Here is a 17,470-nt window from a genome sequence, read left to right as displayed (position 1 = left end):
TTCTGGCCCCTTCTAATTTCGTCCTCTGTTAATCTCTGAAACATATTTAGATGAATGCATTCAGAAAGAGGATGGTTCAGCTGGTCTATTTTTGATCCAAGCTGGGTAAACTATGTCATTGTGTCACCTACTATGAAATCTCAGCCTCAATGACGTGGGCGCTTAATCATCTATCCTTTACTCAACAGGCCAAACTGGGAGGTGGGAAGTCTTTCTGTTGACTAATCAGAATGCCCACACTGCCCCTCCCCCTGCCACCTCCCCCACCCCTGGGGGGCGGGGGTGGGGGTGGGGGAGGTGGCAGAGGGAGCAGACCCAGCAGAGAGCTGCAAATACCAGAGTCAGATTCTAAATTGAAAACTGCCACCAAGACACAGGAGCAGAGAGATAAAGAGAAAAGGGAAAAATAAAAACGATGCAGCCAAAACGAATACCATGGAGCTGAATGACCGTACCTTGGCAACGGCTTTGCCATCAGAATTGTTGTTGGAATCTTTGCTGCCACTGAATGAATCTCTCCTCTGCGGGCATGGTTTCTTTTTGCGTGGTCTGCCTTTAAGATTTGGCGCTGGAAACAAATGGAGAACAATTGAGAGACATTCTCATTAGCTTCCTCACTACAAACCAAGAATCTTACTACAGTGGCGCCCTTTAATTGTTCAGAGACATGTCCACATCTGGGGTAGCCTCCCTCCCCCAAGATCTCGATGGACACTACACTTCTGTCCATGTTTCCCAAAGCCAAGCTATGACACTTGAACATGTCTAATTGACATAAATATAACGAAGCCCTTAGTTTTAAAGGATGTTGATAAGGAAAACGCACTTCCCCAGTGTTAGAAAAGACAGCCCTTAGCCAGGCTCCTTCTTTGCTTTTTGTTTTGTATCTTCTTTTTAGAAACCTAAATGATAATGCCAGCCCATTATGGTATCAAAGTAATGTAACGTTTGAAAACATCTCTCTTGGAAAGTGGAGACGTGAGCGTTTTCTCAAATTATGAGAGAGAGGAATTCACAATAACAATTTGAAAAATATTACATGCATTTACTAATAACGTCGTGACCAGCATGTTTCAAATCTCTGTGAATCTGGCAGGTACATGTAAATCAGCATGCTCTCTTCTCATTTTCAATATCTATATAGTTTTAAGGAAGATCTTGGGGGTTATTTAAAATAAATTCCAAAGATCACACAACAGGAGTTAGCTTGATTCCGTGGAGATTATAACTTTTTAAAAGCCACAGACAAGACCCAAAGCAAAGTTAATTTTATCTTGGATACTGAGCTTGAATCCCTTTAAGAGCCTTACAGAAAGGAGTTGCGGGGGAAAGGCTGCTGTTTATTGAGTGCTACATTCAATTTCACCCATCATCCAAGTCAAACAAAATGCAAACAAACCAACTGACTAGCCCTTGAAGAATTCCAAATTAATGAATTATACCCCAAGCAATTTCTTTAGGACTTTTTAAAGTACCCCCACTTTTTATTACTTTAAGGTATGATTATGACCATGGAAAATCCGAACAACTCGAACCCTCTTAATTGTTGCTGTTACTTATAACCACCGGTTAACCAGTGGTTTTAGGACATTTTACATTGTACTCAACTTACAAACGCAATTAATCCCACTAATTTGATTTCCTACTGCGGATAACAGTTTAGCTGTTGACACAGCCCAGGAAAGCAGCTCTGTCTTTACAATCAGACAAAAGTTTAAAAAGTGGCTTGGGGAGGGGGGCAGTGCCCCTTGCCAGAATCCGCTCTCCTCTCATTTCCCCAAAACTCTGGTCTCAAAGTCCATCTCAGAAAGCCAGTCCAGAATTATCAGAGGTAAACAAACCCACAAGCAAAAAAAAAAAAAAGAAAAAAAAAAAAAAAAAAAATCAAGCAAAGAGAAAGCAGCGATTACCCATTCCAGTCGACAAACATCTGCTTGACACTGCCCGGGCTCATGAAAGCTACAGCATGTGACTGCTTCCCGTCCCTGGAAGTCACAGCCGGACTTGGTGTGGATGTCAGCTTCCCTCCGAATGCGAGCTGTGAGGCTCGGCGCTCTGCTTACAACTCCCCTCCCCCGGCAGCTCCATTACTCATGTAAACACACAGCAGTGACTAGCACGGGGTGTGTGGGATGAGCTCTGAGGACTTGGCTGGAGCTGCCAGCCAGGCAGGGAGGGCTCGGCTCCCTCCACCTCCCTGCGCCCAGCGCTGGTGATTTCATCTGGCCTCGTCTGTGGATCCTGACCTCCTGCTCCCCTGTCACAGCCCGGTGGTGCCACCTTCCATGAACTGACCTGGGGCCTCTGCCCAGAGCCTGGGCGGGGACTATTTTGGTTTTGAAGACTCGGTGTAGCACAGAAGTATTTCCACAACTGACCCAAGTGCTAAGACTTTAATGACCATGAGGGAAGGATGTCCTTTCATGTCCCTTATCAAAATAATAGCTGGAGCAGAAAGCCTACAGACACAAACAGAACCTGGGGTGGGTCTGAGGCATTTCATTAAAAGAAACAAAAAAACATTGCTGCCTCTGTTCTAAGACTTGTCACAATCTCTCCTTCTTAACATTTTTGGCAAAAGGCATTTAAACCTAAAAGGCATTTATTTCCAGAAAAGCTTTCAAATCCCAAAGGCCTTTTAGACTGAGAGAACTCGCACTGAACAGACTGTTTTAAATAAAGGCGAAGGTTCCGGGAACTGACAATAAGTCATCCCCAAATCGGGTCTGTTTTCTCTGTCCTTTGAGCTGTTTTCAGAACCCAGAGAAGCACATGCCCTTCCTCAGCAAATTCTGAGAATTACAAATTTAGAACCGACTTGTACCTAATATCCTGGTCACACAGACTTAGATTCTACATGGCATCTGATCAGAGAAAAAGCCTTCTGTTCCGAAGGAGGCAGGTACACTGACATTGTAGGTATGGGGAAGGTAACCCAACCAGTGACTCAAGGCTTAAATTCTGATACCTCTTTTAGTCTCCCCTCTGAGCTCCTTTCCAGACCTTCTCTTCTGGAGGGTGTCGCTGTACTATTTGTACATCAGCGGTGCTTTGGGGCTCATTATTAGACTAAGTTGGAGAGTCCTTAAGGGCAGGACCATGTCAGATTCATCTCTCATCTTCCCCAGCATCCATCCAGGGGCAGCACCATCTAATAGGGCTTTTTGAACGATCAAGTTACAGGGGGAAATAAAGACGCCCATGTATACCTCCTTGGTGTCTTCAAGAGCTGGACCTGCCAACCTGATCACATGTACACCTGTCACACTGAATTGCATTCACCTTTCCTGCTTACCTGTGAGCTCCTGGAACAGACACCAGTGACTTGAGTTTGCTGTGGGAAACCTACAGCCTTTGGGTTTCTGCTTACAGTAACTGTGCCTAGCATCTCAGTGGGACCCTGATCTTGTCCCACATGCAGTAAACACAAATGCCCTGAAGAGCAGACGTTCCAAGTCTTAGAGGAACGGAACGTGCAGGACTCCATATGAGGTGGGAGCCCCCATAATATAATTTGAGATTTTTTGGCTCCACAAGATCCCAGGTGAAGCTTTGGGAGTGAAGGGCTGGCTTTTTGGAAAGAGCAAATATTCTGGTCCCTGGATGATATTTTTTTCCTACAGGATCAAGAAAACACATCATGTGCTAGATGGGTGAATGCTAGTAGCATAAATGCTTAATAGTATGGTGGTTGTTAGGAGTGAGATGGCTCTGAGCTTTAACTTTATTACAGAAAAAACAGGCCCGCTTCCTCCCAGCTGCCCTGGACCAACCTAAATCTGCTCTCTCCTTTACAGCTAAGGGCTATGGAATTACTGAGGGGATCCCCAATCCTAAAATGCCAGAGTGACACCAGCTCCTGGGCTTCAGATGAAATCAATCTCTACCAGCAAAGCCATTCTTGGAAGTCAGCAGTCCACTTACTGATGGCATAACTGGTTCTAATCAGGTCTACTTTAAGGAAAAAAACAAAAAACACAACAACATAGAGCAATAAATGCAGGCTTTGGGGAGTTCCCATCATGGCCCAGTGGAAACGAATCTGACTAGGAACCATGAGGTTGCGGGTTCAATCCCTGGCCTCGCTGAGTGGTTTAAGGATCTGGCGTTGCCATGAGCTGTGGTGTAGGTCACAGATGAGGCTTGGATCCCGCATTGCTGTGGCTGTGGCATAGGCCGGCAGCTATAGCTCTGATTGGACCCCTAGCCTGGGAACCTCCATATTCTGTGGGTGCGGCCCTAAAAAGCAAAAATAAATAAATAAATAAATAAATGCACACTTTTATATGTGTATATATCAAACTGCCAACCTTGGTCTAACTCATTTACAAAGTTCAGTCCGTGCTCTTTGCACAAACATTTCATATTATCCACAAATAATAATAACAGCTGATGCATACAGGGCACTTTCTCTTCCCTGTCAGCGCTTTGCATACAATAACTCATTTAAAACTCCAAACTGGCCAATAGGAAGGCATGATTCTGATCCCCATTTTACTGACCAGGTAACTGAGATGGAGGTGAAATTACTTGTCTTAGGTCATACTGCTGGTTCCTGGGAGCAGAAAGCTTCCAATCCTGGCAAATGGACTTTCTCCAGCTTTAAGCAACTTCTAACAGGCAGACACACACGCTTACTCTGTCTCATAATGAGGTATTTGTATTATTAACTTGGTCTGCCAGTCACCAGGGAGCTTTCCCCAAATGAAAACACTCAAACCACAGAGCACGAGGGCGCTGCAGCCCATCTCATGCATCAGACAGCATCCTACAGACTTGACAGCAAGCAGGGTCCTTGTCAGTCCTGACTCAGTAGTAGGTGACAAGACTTCCACTCAGGTCACGGAATTCCAATAAAACTTAGAGCACTGTGTATGTGGGCCCCCTTGCCGTGGGCCACTGACTGACTCTTCTGCCTACTCAGTGAAAGATCGCTGTGTTTTTTAAAAAAATCTTTCCTCTCTGTTCATCTATTACTCTTACTCAGTGCCATGAAATTAACAGGTATTCACCATCGTGAAGTCACTGCTATTTCCACAGGCGTTAATCCCACCCAGGAGAATCACCCGCTGCCAGAGTTCCAGGCTACTTTGACATTTAACCTATTGTTTTGTTTTGTTTTTCCTCTTTTTTTCTTTCTCTTTTTTTTTTCTTATGGCCGCCTCCATGGCATATGCAGGTTCCCCAGGCCAGGGATTGAAGTTGAGCCACAGCTGCAAGCTACGCCACAACTGATGCAACTCTGATCCCACGGCTCCAGGCCAGAGATCAATCCCATGCCTCTGCAGCGACCCCTGCTGCAGTCAGAGTCTTAACTCACTGTGCCACAGCAGGAACTCCTGTTTTATTCCCTTTTTGAAAACCTCCTTTAAATATTAACAGGTTATAGTCTTGTTTTTAAAAGACAGTATAGCAAAACAGGCTTTTGATTTTCTCTCTTAAAGAGTCTAGAAGCTCAGGGTTGCAGGCATTCATTTATGTATTTACTTCACTGTGGGTTCTGACAAGTTATGCGTCAGGGCCGCGCAGGTGTGGGAAACTTTCATCTCAACCCCAACTCTTGCAATAATAATAATAAAACAAAGGAAATGTAACCAGTTACTGGCAAAGTAAATTGCTTTTGGCTTAAATGTTCCTGTTTTTTTCTACTGTGTTCTTCCTGTCATGACCGTCATTTTTTTTTTTTTAACATTTATGCTCTTAGAAATACCATGAAGATAAACTGCTATAAAAGCTAGATTGACTCATCAGTTAACAACTCTTTCTTCTCGTTTTGCAAAGGATTTTGTTGCCAACCCAACCCAGCTACGTATTTGAGAAATTCTTTGTGAGCTCCACTCAGAGATAGGACTTGCTTGTTGGTAGAGACTGGAATTAGGGGAATGGAAAACCAGGCATCGTTTTCCTAAGAGTTTGCCCCCCAGGGTCAATGTCTAGAGGAAGCCAGCAGAGGGTTAACTCATTTGGTTTGCAGGTTGCGCATGTGTGTTTTAAACACTAAATACAAGACAGAAAACCCAACTCCACCGACTGAAGTATTAAAGGCCTTCAAATCTTGTTCTATGTATAGTGCGCATTACCAATAATACCTTGCATTTCCTTAATGCCTTTCCTTTGAACATCTCAATTCTTTGGTACATTTTCTTTATGGACAATAATCTTAAAATACTCTGGCAAGTTTCAACATGGAGCATTGCTCTTTCTGGGGAAGGAAAAAAAAAAAAAAAAAGCCCTACCCTAATTTAGTTATCATTTATTGTATTCTATTTTCAATGTTTCCTTTTTGACTATTTAGAAACTTCCTCTTTCACTACAACAAAAATAGGATGAGTGTTTTTAAAGTTATTAACGTATGAGTAAAAGATTTAGAAACCGAGAATGGCAGAAGGCTTGATCAAAGCCACTCCTGAAATTTATGGGTGTAATAAAAGAAAGGCATTTTCACAGATAATCTCTTACAGAATTTCAGTTTTCAAATACTTGGGGAAAAAGGAAAAGAAAAACAGAAGCTCTCAGCTCTCATTGTGGCTTTAACTTAAAGCCAACATTTTTTCTTTTAAATTTATAAATGATTCCCTGAAAATTTTAATTCCAATCCACAGTTATATTCCATATACTCCACACCGAACAGAGTGGGGCCAGAAAACTGCAGCTCCTGGTACTCAGAATCTGATAACTGCTTGAATCTGCCCATGAATTCACAAAGCATTAATTATATATACCTTTAAGAACATCATAAAAAGTTTACTTTTATTCTGTTCTCCTATAAATAATTTTCCACACCCAATAGAAATGTTTGAGAAGCAACTGTTGCTTCTGAGATATGAACACACTGGACCACTAAGAAGCACAACTCTATCTTGGGGGAACTTTCTAACTTAAATGATGAATTTAAAGCAATAGGCACGGTTAGGGAGAAAAAAAAAAGGATACAAGAGTATTACCATTTTTAAAAAAATTATTCTGACAGTTTCCTTTTTAAGTGTAATATTTTTTTCTCAAATAAAGGCATTAAAAATATGAGTCTACACAGACATAAAGAACAGACTGGTGGTTGCCAAGGGGGTGAGGGAAGGGAGTGGGATGGACTGGGAGTTGGGGGTTAGATGCAAACATTCCATTTAGGATGGACAAGCAGGGAGTTCCTGTTGTGGCTCAGCAGTAAGGAGCCTGACTAGTATCCATGAAGACATGGGTTTGATTCCCTGGCCTCACTCAGTGGATTAAGGATCCGGCATTGCCATGAGCTGTGGTTGCAGATGTGGCTTGGATCCTGAGCTGCTGTGGCTGTGGTATAGGCCAGCAACCACAGCTCCTATTTGACCCCTAGCCTGGGAACTTCCATATGCCGTTTAAAAAAAAAAAAAAAAAAAAAAAAAGATGAGTCCAGAGTTGGGAACTGAGATGAGAGCCTCAAATACCCTCAAGACCAGACAGCCCTGAACAGGGACCCAGGGGTGTGAAGTGTCACACTTGCCAGCTGCGACATCATGGCCGCTTGGAGTTTCCCTGTTTGCTTTAGCCCAAGTCATACCTTAATGTTGCCTGAATCCCACTGAATACTAATAGCAATTTAGCATTTCCAGGGAACTACCCTCTCTCAGAATCCAGGCCTTCTCCTACAGCTGGTGGAAGGGTGAGCAGTAGTGTCCTTAGAAAGAGGGTGGAAAAAAAAAAAAAAGGCAGGCTTTATATGAGGTCCAGTCATTTTGACTCTGTGTCACTGAGATCCCCAAGAGTCACTAATGAGAATGGAATGTATTACTACATTTGTCATACCTGGACTGCTCGGGCAACTTCAGTCTAAAATAGCCGTGGACTTCATTGACTGCTCAACAAACCATGGAAGTAAACACTTTTGAAATCCCTTCCAAACATGCCCTGCCTTACTCACTCCTTATTTCATACTTGTGAGTACTGGAGCCATTGTTAATGCCTCTGATCAAAGTTTTAGTAATTTCACAGGCATGCGATTTGCATAGCTATTTCCTGATCCGCCTTCTCTCTGCCCTGGAGGTCTTCATTTCTCAGAAACACTTAAAAACACAGATTATTTGACTTCTCCCCTCCCCCACCCTATAAATGGAACTTGACTTGCTAGCTCATCTGTATTGCTAATTGGTTTGAAAGCATGTGACTCCATGCATTCTTGCCATTAATTCACCAGCTAACCTCTTTTTAAGTCAGGTTTTACCAGCAGTGATGGGCAGATCTCTATCTGTGCCTGGAGGGGGGAGACAGATTTAAATGACCAAATGGTATCTCTGTATTATTCCGAAATGATGGAATGAATTCCACAGGAATGCAGAAATGTTCTAGAAATCTATAATAGGCTTGTCTGAGAGGGCACTGGCAAAGAAGATAGGGATTATAGTTGCTTTTCACTCCCACTTGCAGAGTAGGGGGAACAGCCTGGAGCTCAATCTGCATGTGGACTGGAGAGAGATTCTGGGTTTTCAGAGGACTGACTCTTTCAGGAGAGAATTCTGGAAAAGGGCAAGGAGACCGAAATCAATGCCAGACCTTCCAAACTTTGGTCTATTCTGACTACCCACAGTATCCTTCAGGGGAACCATGCTCAGATGAAAGAGTTTCTTCAGGATCTGTAAAGGCTCAGAGCTGCTTTGCAAACAGTCATCTTTGGGGCAATGAAATCTATAAATTATGGCATCAGGAACCTATTGAAAGACCTGGGCCTTAGAATTCCAAATATTCCGTAAAGAGACATCTGGGCAGAACAGATACCCAAGGGCTTGGTTCTTAAGGGAGAGGAGGCAGCGCCATCTAGGTGCTCAGGCTACATGCAGAGGGTCTGGTCTCCTCCCCTAGCTGCAAAGTCTAATCATGAAGTCACAAACCCAGCAAAACCAATCGTGGACTCTAAGATCCCGTAGTGGCTCAAACTTCCACTTTCACATCTACCTGACAACTCACTTCTCCTGCTGTTCATCTCCCCAGATGCCAGGTACCCACCAGCCATTTCCAAGCCCCACGCCCCTTGAGTAATGGAGAAGATTATGCTGGATGTTGAGGTGTGTGTGTGTGGGGGGGAACCTGCATGAGAATTATTACAATTAGAAGGGTACTATCTAGTTCCCGTCATGGCGCAGTGGTTAATGAATCCGACTAGGAACCATAAGGTTGTGGGTTTGATCCCTGGCCTTGTTTAGTGGGTTAAGGATCTGGCATTGCCCTGAGCTGTGGTGTAGATTGCAGGCACGGCTCGGATCCCCCGTTGCTGTGGCTCTGGCGTAGGCTGCCAGCTACAGCTCCAATCAGACCCCTAGCTTGGGAACCTCCATGTGCTGCGGGATCGGCCCTAGAAAAGGCAAAAAGCCAAAAAAAAAAAAAAAAAAAAAAAAAAAAAGTGTACGTCTTAGTGCTCACCCTTTCTTAAGATTTCTAAATAATGCATGTTACCATTTTTTGAAAATTTTACATAGATTTAGTCTTTCTTAGTATGATACCAACAGAATATTAATTTAAGACATTTGTCTTTATTTTAAAGAATATCTAAGGATCCACTTTCTAATTTTTTGGGGGGGCCACACCCGAGGCATACAGAAGTTCCCAGGCCAGGGTTCAAACCTGCGCCACGGCAGTGACAACACCAAATCCCCAACCGCGAGGCCACCAGGGAATTCCTAGAAATGGTCTACAGGACATTTTGATTTCTGAAATTATAAAGTTCAGATAGGACCTCTTAAACATAGAGAATTAATTTGTCCTTTTTTTTCCTTTTTGTTACGATCAATAAACCTGCTCATTCTAGTCCACAGTTGCTATGTCCTGTGGTGTTACGATTATACATGACAGCACAGAAGTCAAAGCTACATTTTTGAATTAATAACCTTGTAAGGAACAGCAAATATCAGAACAGGTTTTAAACTTACATATACACAGAACATTCAACTATTTCTCCAGGTTTGGAAATGAGATATTCCATTTTTGACATTGAGAATAATGGATTTGCTACATCTCTAAAGAAAACAGTCCCCACTTGGAAATAAGTAGAAAAGACTGTGTGGGTGTGTGTGTGGATGTGGACTAACAGGGAGCCGTTTAATTTACTACAGACTGGGACTAATATATTATGAGAGACTTTTCGCTTTTTCCAACACATACACATAAGGAAAAGTAAAAAGTAAAAGATCATCAAGTAATAGTTTCCCAGTTTCTTTTTTAAAAAGATCCCCAAAGGAACTTGTGCTTAAAGGGGACTTTTCACTCTTATGTTATTCTACCTTTCAGAAAGACTAATTTAAGAAGTAGGATAGTCTGTTACTTACAAGTAAAAAGATGGCTGTGCCTATTTGTCTGACACTTTGAGACATTTTTCTTTGCTCAGGTGAATCTCTTTCATCCCCTCCTCCTTTATGAGCTACCAGCCACAATACTGGAAAAGGACTGGAAAAGCCATGCTATGGCTCCAAGAAACTCACCGATGGTAGAGAAGAGCGTGTGTCAGAGCAGAGTGGGGTGAGGATCTCAAGTGAGGCAGGCAAGGGGCTGGGGTGTGTGTGGACAGGCTACAATACAACAAGATCCATAATGATGGGGGATATTAATAAAGTCGGCTGGTTATAACCTGGCAGGGCAAGCTAGAGTGCTCAGCTTATGGGAGAGAGCAGTGTCCCATGGTGGGGAAATAAAGGACAGATGCCAACAGAAATCCCAACAGAAATCTTACAATGAACACAGAGGATACGGAAGATGTTCAAGCTCCTTCCCACTTATTTCAGTGAAAGATAAAACATTTCTGTGACTGTTTACTTTTTGTTTATTTATTTTTTTGTGTGTGCAGAAGCTCCCAGGCCAGGGATTGAACCCATGCCACAGCAACGACCTGAGCTGCTTCAGTGACAATGCCAGATCCTTAACCTGCTGTGCCATAAGGGAACTCCATCTATGACTGTTTGGAGCTGCTCTGTCCAATATAGCATCCACTAGCCACCTGGGGCTATTGAGCACTTAAAATACACCTAGTCAAGAAGTTCCCATTGTGGCAGGTTAAGAACGTGATGTTGTCTCTGTGAGGATGTGGGTTCAATCCCTGGCCTCGCTCAGTGGGTTAAGGATCTGGTGTTGCCCTGAGCTGTGGTGTAGTTTGCAGATGCAGCTTGGATCCAGTGTTGCTGTTGCTGTGTCTGTGGTGTAGGCTGGCAGCTGCAGCTCTGATTTGACCCCTAACCTGGGAACTTCCATATGCTGCAGGTACAGCCATAAAAAGGAAAAAAAATACATCTAGTTCAAATCAAGATGTGCCATAAGTGTGAAATACACACTGAATTTCCAAGACAATACCCCAAAATGTAAAATGTCTCATTAATAACATTTTATATTGATTATATATTGACATGATATTTTGGACATACGGCATTAAATTAAATGTTATTAAAGTGAATTCTACCAATTTCTTTTTACCTTTAAACATATGGTTACTAGAAAATGTTCAGTTACATGTGGCTTGCATTACCTCTCTTTGGGGTGATATTGGTTTAGTCAACACTTCCATGTTATGGTTATAGATATGTCCTTGGAAATAAATGTTAGAACAAGATTAACATCTGAAGTGAAAATAATCAGCAAAAATCATGACTCAAAGTTTCAGTACAATTTTAAATTTTATTCAGTTACAGAGGGCAGTCATGTATAGATGTTAATATCTGAAAAATCTTGCCAGAGCTGAGGTGTCGCCTTTCTAAAATTTAAATCTGGTAATCATTGACTTAAGGTAACTAAATGGCCCTGATGAAGATGTTATTTCCTTAACTAAAATGTCAAAGCAAATTTTAAGCCTTGACAACAGACTTGGGGCGTGGGGCTGGGGGTGTGAAGGGAGAAGATAATGAGAAAGAGAACAGTCTCATTTTTTCTGGACTATTTTCTTTATGGCCACATCCACAACAGGCTCAAGTTCCTGGGCCAGGGACTGACCCCACATCACAGCAGTGACCCCACACCACAGCAGGGACTATGCCAGATCCTTAAGCTGCTGAGTCACATGGGAACTCCTCTAATTTTTATTTTACTTATTATTCTCTCCTGCTGCCAAGCAAGGGCTGGGCATAAGGTAAGCCATTTACATACTGATAAGAGAACATAGATTTTAAGCGATTTTGGCTCACTAGAAAATAGAAGTTCTATGCCACAAACTGTTGAATAAGCTCATGGTCTGGATGTGTTTTTCTTTCTGGAGATTTCATCAGCAAGGAAGCAGAGAGGTTGGAGACAGTCAGGCCCAAAGGCAAGGGCATGGCCTTCATAGCTTTACAAAGATGCTTCAAATCCCAAGTTTTATCATCAAGTAAGGTTTTTCTTTGAAGACAGGAGCTCCAATAAGCCCAGAAAAGTTGACAGAACAAAAGGGTTTGAACTCTAGGGGGCAGGAGAGGGGACACATTCCTTTCTCCATCTTGGCACCAAAAAGACCAGGAGGCATTGCTCTGAGAACACGGCTGCTCATTGCTCAGTTGGCCCAATGTTTCATCCTCCAAATAACTTGTCACAGTGGCTGAAGTAGAACCTGCTCCCTCCACCTCCTCACCTTTCGATTGTGCAGCGGCAACGTAAAAACATAGCTAGACATTAACAGTTCTCCATATATAACATGCCAATCAAAGGGCTGCACACCTGACCAGATTCTTTTATGGAGTCCCTCCCTTGCCCCCGTTTTAGGGTTCCTATTATAAAAATAACAGAGCAGCAATGGTAGCCGTGGAAATAAGCTTGGGAAATATTTTCTCTTCTTAGAAGGCAAAAATTGCTCTAGCATTTAAGGTAGTAACACGCAGAGATCTTAATACCCAAATCCCCACAACATTGACAAAATGTGCAGTGAATATTATTCATCCTACCAATGTGATATTACTCACAACAATTTTTAGGAAATTATTTGGCAGGTTCGACCTAAATCCAGTGAAGCGGTCTGTGCACCTCTGGTATGTTTCTGATATCTAACTATAGCAGTATTTGTCTTTGTCCTCCAAACTCTTTTATAGCACATGGTATGCATATTTCAGCATCCAACATTATTAACTCATGACCAACTGTCAGTTGATGGTTATCTAACACATGGGGTCTCCACAAAAGGGAGCCTTATTTGGGCAAAAGCGCTTGTCTGCCCCAGTCTGTCTATATTTTCCCTCCAATGAACTTTATTTGGATTATTATTTGCTGTTCGTGGAAACGAACAGTAAGGCTGCATGTGTGGCAATCGGAAGGCGGGGAAATAAATCCTTAGCAAGTTAAAACACTTGGCTGGTATTAAAACCGTTTCTAGCTTTGTTAGCTGAAAATAAACTCTCGGTTGCCCTCTTGTGGTCAATCTCTGGGATGTGGTGGGAAGACCATAAAGACCCAGAAACTAACAAGAGAGTTTAATCAAATACAGGTAAGGACATTCATCCTTGACAGAAACAGTCACAAATCACAACCTTATGTTGTTTTATAGGTTTTAGAATTTACATTTACCAGCCCTCCTATGTGGAGAAGGATGGGAGATAGGAAGGTAGGGCCAGTAATACGGAAATTTAGAACTTTGTCTTCTTGGAATACAATGACATCACTATATTTACAGCCATGACTGTTAGATATGTGGCAAATTGATTTTTATGAGATTTCGAACCTTAGAAAAAGTCATGCCTACATTTTAAAAGTTTCTTCATAACTAAAAATAGACTGATGTTCCAACTGGTTTGGAATTATAGCAACCAAAGAAAGAAGTCTGAATAATTCCCTAATATGGAAGAGAACAACTTTTTTTTTTCTTTTAAAATAAGGAACGGTTTATTTGTTTCTGACAATAGGCAACATATGGAAACTTGGAATTTATAGAACCAAGTGTCAGTACAGAATTTATCCATATCCTCTAAGAATAAAATTTTATAAAAATCTGAACTCCAAACTTAATAATCGGTCACCCAATTTGGTATTTAATTTTTAAAAACATCATTTAAATCAAATTTCTGCTGTAGGCCTTTCAACAATTTCCTGCCTAACAGGCCCATCCCCAAAAAGCAAACAAACCTGGTATTAAAACAGACTGAGCAGCTTAAGAAAAAGCTGGGGGCAAAGTACATGAGAACATAAACTATTTTTCTTCTTATTACCAGTAAATGTCCCATTTCCCTCTTTTATGTGTCTCTCTTTAGATAAAAACCGCTCCTCCAACCAGCATTAACAAAAAATGCTCTGTACTTGTAAATATGATTTTAGGGGCAGATTAATTTTAACTTGGCTTTTCCACTCGCACGTGGAAGTCCAGTGTTGCAACAGTTGTTTGGTTTTTGTCTTTGAATTTGCAAAGTTTCTAAAGTAATTTTACTACAAAATTAAACAGCTGTGAGTTCTTTTGCAAACATGATGATTCTTGTTCTTCTTTGTACTATTGTGCAAGCTGAAATACCCTTTCTTTCATGTCTTTTTATTCCAAAATGAATTCCCCAGTTAGCCTTGTTTAGCTTTAAAAAATATAATGAAGAAAGGGGGTGGTGTTTGCTGACCTCTGAAATTCATCAGCATTTAAGCACAGGGAGTTTACACAAGGTACATAGTCAAAAGGGCTTTGTTTAATTCCTATTATGGAATGGAAAATGATATTCTGCCCCAATATAATGCCAATCCTTGTGTACAACAAAGCCTCTTGCAAATATTTCTGAGGCGCAGGGGATCTTATGCCTATTTTGCAGATGAGAAAACTGAAACATCAAGAAATGGTGAGGGAGTGAGGAATGAAGACGTTCACAGAGTTTGGAATTAAATTTAGAATTTGACTCCTAGCCCAGGACTCTAACCACGTGAGGGCTCTGACTCTTTGGAATCAACAGAAGAGCAATTTTAAAACATTCTTTTGACATTATTAACCACAGCCTCAGGGCTAGGGGAGTGGGGGTAGGGGTGGGGCCTGGAAACAATACGGAGCTGCTAGGTGACGGCCTCTTGCGACACTGCTAATGAAATGGCCCCCTTGATCCTTACCACCCTATATTCTAGAAATATTCAGAGGCTTAGCAATTCCCTTTGTGTCTTAAAACATTAAAATCTAGATTCGAGTGCTAGTGTAGACGGCCTCCTTCATGACATGAAGTGCAGAAAGTGGCTTCAAGATGTGAGGAAAAGAAAGTGCACTTCTAAGATGGGAAGTGCAGAAAGTAGCTGGTGACTTTTCTACTGGATTTGGAGCCAGTGTTGGCTGCAGATGTGATGATGGCAGAATTCTTAGTTTGAGTAATTTATAGCATGACGACATTCAGGAGCGTTAAGGGGAACATTAGACACCATCTTGTCTGAACCCTTATTCCACGCATCAGGAAAGGGAGGCCCAGAGACTCTGTGAATTGCCTGAAGTCACACAGCATGATAGATACCAGTCTCTGTTGGCTGCAGGGGACCAGCAGCAATGCCTTGGCAGCAGATGGCTTTCCAATGAGCCCCAACTACCTCCTCTTGGGTCTCTGCAGGGCGAGCTCTGTCATCCCAAGACCACGTAACTAAAACACACTTTCCAAGGAACTGCAATTAATAAAGTCAAATGGGAGCTGACAAGGACATTCCCGCTGTGTTCAAATGCCAAAACACACAACGGGGGAAAGCTCACTTGGAGCGAAAGGACCGTGGGTCCTTCAGGCGGGACTTCTGTACACCACACTCCCAGCTGCTTGCTCAGACCCAAGTGGGAGGTACTAAGAGGGAAACACTCACAAACCCTTCAGGGCAGCGTTCCTGCATTTGGCTGCAGAGCCTGCCACCTGCTTGCTTATGCTGGGCTGGGCTGAAACCAAAGGGGACTCCTCAGGGGAGGAAAGGCTTTGGGAATCAAGCCGTCTGGCAAAAATAGACCACACCCAACTTGTTCTGGAGCATCCTCTCCACCTTCCAAGAGTAACGAGGGCTCTAGAGGTCCCAACCACCTCCCCCAGCTCCACCGCTGTGTGCCTGAGCTCCCTGGGTGGCTCTGCCCACAATACCCTTCCTTTCTCACCTTTGTCCCACCTGCCCCAACTTGTTCTTGTTCTCCTAGCCTTGCGCTGGGCATTGTATCTCCTGAAAAGCTTCCTTCTTCTCCCATATCTTCAGCTCGGAGGAACCCTTTATCTGTAAGGTCTATATCAAGTAGGCTTCTGCCTTAGTACCCATCACTGCATATTAAAATCATCTGTGGGTTGGGTCTCCTTCCCCATCCAGACTTTAAAGGGATGATGTCTGTCTTGGGCACTGTAGCATCGTCAAAGTAGGCGCTCAATCAACACTCCCAGATCAAATGACTCTCTGGATCAGATTCTGAAGCAGTGTCCAGGACTTAAGGAGAGTCTAGCAGATGTTTATTAAACTGCCCAGGCTGCTGATCCCCACTGAGAAAGAAATACCTCTGAAGAGGGCAAGGTGGCTGAGCTGTTTGTTGTTGGTGGTTTACCTTCCTGTCTGTAGCACCTCCCCTTGGTCACAATTGCCATGAATAAGGGGGGAAAGGGGTACACCCCCATTTCTACTGTGTAACTCGCAGTCCCACCTATTGTCAACCACTTAAATGCTTTATAGAGACCTGCTTTGTCTGTGAATTGATATTTTTGCCGAGACCCTCAAAAACCACAGGATGATGGCTGGCTCTGTCGGAAAACCTGTTTAACAGGGGAAAAGACAGCAATGCCTAACAGAAATAAAGTCGCCTGAGGATGATGGCAGACTGGTGAGAATTACTTCTTAAGAAGCTCCATCTCTGCAAAGCTGCCTGAAAAAAATGTTCCTGCAGATGAAATTCTGGGCCAATCCAGTGTGGAGATTAAATTTAAATTCCAATAAAGATTTTCTTAACAAAGATCAATAAAATAGGAGATTGATCTGCAGTTAAAAGTTCCCAGTAATGGGATAGCCTAGAAATTTCATAAATAATGCTTTTATCTTGATTGCAAAATAATCCCCTGCCACAAAAACAAGGCAAATCAAGGTAGGAAATTGTTCAACGGGAATTAAAATGTCACACTTTACACAGAATAAAGCATTGCAATCACCAGGGAAAAAACATTGCAAATGTGTTAACACAAAATTACATACATCACTTAATTATATAAGCACATAGCTCCTGAGTAACCCATTAGCTAAACATGTCGGGTTGCGGTTGAATATATACATGCAGTATTTTTAGCACAGAGGGGATGTAACTATGTCAGGCCTGGCACCATAAAGCCTGAGATGGCAAGTGCTATTAAACTGAGATGCAATCATGTTGAAAAGGAAACATTAACAAACAGCAGACAATTGAGAAGAAAATACAGTGAGCTTGTGTTCTACTACATGTGCTTCCAAAACCTTATATAACTAGTCATTGTCTATTTCATCTGGCTTGCATCCCGGGTTTGTTCTATGCTATACTAATTTTATAATAATAAACTGCTACACCAGTTTTATGAAATCACACACGCAGAGAGGTTGCAGATGACATTACATCTGATTATCTTCACCAGCAAAGGAC

At 42.4% G+C, this 17,470-nt stretch overlaps 1 protein-coding gene across 5 annotated transcripts in view; it reads right to left on the bottom strand.

Annotated features, from left to right (window-relative positions):
* ARID5B (AT-rich interaction domain 5B) overlaps positions 1-17,470 on the bottom strand; it is a 189,883-nt gene that overhangs the window by 44,298 nt on the left and 128,115 nt on the right. For 4 of the 5 annotated variants that reach the window (XM_021072755.1, XM_021072758.1, XM_021072756.1 and 1 more), the window contains one exon: positions 456-568. In XM_021072755.1, coding sequence (XP_020928414.1) covers positions 456-568 — 113 coding nt within the window. Of the gene's footprint in view, positions 1-455; positions 569-1,910; positions 4,035-17,470 lie in introns of those variants that run through there. The other variant, XM_003359209.5, reaches the window with a different exon arrangement.

Source organism: Sus scrofa, chromosome 14, assembly GCF_000003025.6.
Source record: "Sus scrofa isolate TJ Tabasco breed Duroc chromosome 14, Sscrofa11.1, whole genome shotgun sequence".
In the NCBI taxonomy this organism is placed as follows: Eukaryota; Metazoa; Chordata; class Mammalia; order Artiodactyla; family Suidae; genus Sus; species Sus scrofa.
The sequence above is the reverse complement of the archived record's forward strand: the minus strand, read 5'-3'. Positions and strand labels throughout refer to the sequence as shown.